Source organism: Eurypyga helias, unplaced genomic scaffold (genome assembly GCF_000690775.1).
Source record: "Eurypyga helias isolate BGI_N326 unplaced genomic scaffold, ASM69077v1 scaffold36910, whole genome shotgun sequence".
In the NCBI taxonomy this organism is placed as follows: Eukaryota; Metazoa; Chordata; class Aves; order Eurypygiformes; family Eurypygidae; genus Eurypyga; species Eurypyga helias.
In genome coordinates, this window is record NW_010225635.1 from 6,059 (window position 1) to 10,088 (window position 4,030).

Genomic DNA, 4,030 nt, shown 5'->3' on the forward strand with positions numbered 1-4,030 from the left:
GCAGTGTAATCAGTGCATGCAAACATGCAATAAATTGTTCAAACCATTACTTTCCTAGTGTTAGGGAAGTTGCCATTTAGCTAAACATTATTTTAAAGAAAGACCTGCTATTACATTCTATTTCCTCTTTTCTACTTCTACGGTATAGGAAAAAAGATGCTTCTGAAGCACTGGGAGAGCGTTTTTTCTGCTTGCCTTGATGGTAGCAAACTTTGCTTTACTCAGCTGAGCTTGGAAGTGTCTGCAGTACACACTCAAGAGACCTCAGCTTCCCTGATGACAGTATTTGCTTAATCTCAGTTGCAAGCTACAAGGCAGGGAAGCAGAACTCGGACCTGGAAAATAGGTTTCCCTTGACTGCAGTTGCTGGAGCTGGACATTTTAACCCCGTCTGAAGACTAATCAGCTCTCTGTCTTCAGAAATGTTATTTGCCCAGTATAAATGACATAAACCAAGATCATCACCTTAGTTTATTTTTCTAGAGTCCTTAGCATGCTACATTAACCTGACAATGCTTAATCTGGTGTTCATTTCACAATACACTTCATGCAATTCACATCTGTAATTGGTTTTACACTGACATTACACATTTCAGCCTAGCCATGGGAAAAGAATAACTCAATATTATTTCTCTGAAAGGTGTCCAAGCTCAAATGGCACAGAAGCAGCTCATGCTAGTTTCATGTGCATATTTCTTTCTTCTGCCTTTTCTTTCACTGCAAGGATGATCACTGGCATAGGACTTGAAGGTCCTTGTTTTAGTCCATTTGCAATTGAACTACGTTTGTTTGATTTCTTACATCCTGAGGAGTTCTCTCTTACAAAACAACATTCAAGTATTCTAGTTTAACATCCCCATTTTTCTGAGTTAAGGAACAAGGTAGACTTTGGGCTTCTGTTTCCATTATGAGTCTTCCAGAGCCGCATAACTGGTAGCCATAAAGTCTTCCTTTGTAACACACACACAGCACTAAAGCCAGAGTATTGCTATTTGGCATTATTCAGTGAAGTGCAAGAAATATAATAAGTTATGTCTTTATTGCTATAGTACAATACCAAGCATAGTCACTTTTTAATACAATTGCAAGGGTTTCGTAGAGTATGTGTCCCTCCTCTTAGGGCCCAGTAGTTCAGCTGCACTGCAAGTATCACTTAGCTATCACGCATGGAATGTCAGTCTAAGAAGATGTGTTGAGTATTCGTGAGTCTGAAGAATCAGACCTTTCATCATACTCATCTTCTGTGTATATCGGTTGCTTAGACACAATAGGACATCCATCATCAGGGATTGAGATCCTAGGATCTTCTGATGAGCGGGAAGGAAGGACAGGTGAGCTTCGGAAAACGCTGGCTGAGTTGCTAGTGAAAGGACTGACATACTGGGACCGCAGCTGGTACTGCTGTTGCAGCGTCATGGTGTTCCACAGGGTGACATCGTTGGGCAGGAATGGACTGGACTGGTTTCTTGCCAAAGTGTTCCTCAGCATCAGCGGGTAGCGTGGCGGCTGAGGGAAAGGGTGCTGCAAAGGTACAGCCAGAGGGTTGGGCACCACATTACTAGAATCAGCAGAGAACCTCAGCGTGTCGGGAACCCTAAATGCTGAGCCCACGGACCACTTGGAAGAGGAAATAGGGTACGAACTGAGCGTGTGTTCAAAAATGTGCCCATTGGAAGGCAAAACAAGACCATCGGATTCCGCAGAAGTTCTTTCCCCACTGGCCACCGAAGACCGACTGGACAGGAGAACCTCTACAGCACTCACCAGATCACCACCACACCCCTTCAGGATCAACTCCAGCACAGTTGGCTTTTGGTTAGGGAAGATCTTTTTCAAGACTTCAAGTGGAGGTCTGTTGGCTTTCAAACTGAAAGGTAAAGAAACTGTCCCAGAAGGACCTTCTATCAGCAGGTGGTTCTGCTCTGGGTGGTACTTGGGGCTGTCTGGGCGGCTCTCTGTGCTCCCACCATTTTTCTGAACTGCATAACCGACCTCATCCACTGAAACAATTTCAGGGCTTTCAGGAGTGAAGCAACTTTTGGCTTTAGTCATGTCTGGGGAACTCCTTTGGTCTGTGTCTTTGTCACTGTAGGTCTCGGCACTGTCTGCTCCACTGGCATCACCCAACCTCTCCTCATTCATGTCTGCAAAGAGAAAGCAGAGAACTTAATGAAAAACTGAGACCAAAAGCTTTTACAGACATTTGAGGATACGGTCATCTTAAAGTCAACAGAGCAGGATCCTAGGGTGGGGGGAAAGCATTTTTCGCAGAGATCCTGCTAAAATTAAGGTCCCTTTGCAACATCCCACAAGAACAAAACTGCAAAAGTATACTGGGACCTGGTCTAGGCATTTAATGCTTCCTTTTAGATATCTGTCTCATTCTCCCATGCACAAGAAAAGAGGCAGTGGTCATTTTTCTGCTGAATCAAATGTGCTATCAAACTTTCTCACTGGTTACAAGGCAGCGACACACCACCTAAATGCAACCTTTCTCAGAGGAACGTCAGCACTTCCACATCCAAATTCCTCACTAGCACCATCTCACTGACTGTGAGGTGAAGATATCCAGAGGGCACTTGGGAGACCAAAATTCCCCCTGCAACTCCAACAGCATAGGTGGAACCACTCCATAATGACTCCTAGATGAAGGTTAAAGAAGTCTTCAAATAAATCAGTATATGTCAGTTCTGGCTCTGCAGAAACTGGTTCCTTCCCCAGCAAGAATCACAGACTTTTCCTCCAAAACCTGGAGGAAATGTCTTGGTCCATTAGACCACATAATCTTGAAAAATCTGGTTTGGAGAGAATCTCTGGAAGGCATCTGGATCAACTTCCTGTTCGAAGCAGGAGTAACCTAAAATATACAGCAGGTTTCTCATGTCCCTGCTCAGCTGAGTTTTAAATAATTCCAAGGATGGACACTCCACAACCTCTCTCAGCACTTGTTCCAGCTACCCTGCTTTTTGTGTGATAAACTAAGGGCAAGAGCTGATTGACCACGCTGTCTCCAGACGGACACTCAAAAATGGGGAAACCCCAAATCTCAGGTAACTTTAGTAAAACGTGGCCAGTGTATGGAAACCTTTGAAATAAGACTGCATGTCAGAAAAAAGAAAACTGAAAATGTTGACAATTTTCAGTTTGTGCACAAGGTGGGTGATGTACTGGCTTTCAGTTGTCCTCAGTTATTTTGCAAGAATGCTGTTCTGCTGGCCTTCCTCATACAGCATGGTGATGATCTCCCCAGGAAGCACAATGTCTGGGAAAAGGGTCATTGTTGAAGCTGCAGCTGACAGAGCCTGCTTAACTGCACAGGGCAGTGCTTTTCAAAACACGTATGTGAAAGCCCATCTGCAGAAACCAATGCAGCTATTGGCTTGGATTCCCAAGCTCCTGGTGATCAGCCCAGCTAGATAAAGAAGCTGTAAGAAACAAGCGAAGGTTCCCAAAATGTGCTGATGATCACCCTTGCACAGTCGAGGTGGAACAAATTTGCAGGCGTTCAAGCACCTCAGTCTTGCTGCTCACCACAGACGGTCCTCATTTCTTCTCACCCCAAGAACAGGAAAGGTATTTCCCCATTCAGTGGGCTGAGGTCAGCGCTGAACAGATCAGCTCAAGACAGGCTTGGTTAGTTCCATTTACCCACCGTGAGAAAGGAGTCAGGGTCTGAGAAAGCCTGCACTAAGTGAGAAGCCACAACGCTCGCTAGAATGGAAGCTAAAACAAATATGAGACCCTGGCAGAGCACAACCTGACGGCATGGCAAAGGAAGGTTCTCCTTGTGATGATGGCTGTGCCAGGCAGAAACAATGGGCTACTTTGGGCTGCAGAAGGTGACCATGGGAGTGGAGCTGAGGAACACAGATGCCCTTCTGAAAGCCTCACCCTTCTGTTTTATTGGGATAACCTGTTTTGGGTACTCATTTTTATATTGGTTATGCTTTTTGTCCACTGCAAATGAAGAAGCAATAACCCTTCATGTATGTATATTACAGAGAAGGAAACTGTGCTGGATTCAGCCAGG

General features: G+C 44.8%; 1 protein-coding gene across 1 annotated transcript; it reads right to left on the reverse strand.

Annotated features, from left to right (window-relative positions):
• Positions 1-982: 982 nt before the first annotated feature.
• On the reverse strand, positions 983-2,144 carry DMRT3 (doublesex and mab-3 related transcription factor 3; the record flags this gene model as incomplete). The annotated part of the gene is made up of 1 exon (XM_010150223.1): positions 983-2,144. A coding segment is annotated over one exon (965 nt), but the record flags the coding sequence as incomplete, so codon positions are not given.
• Between the last annotated feature and the right edge of the window lie 1,886 nt (positions 2,145-4,030).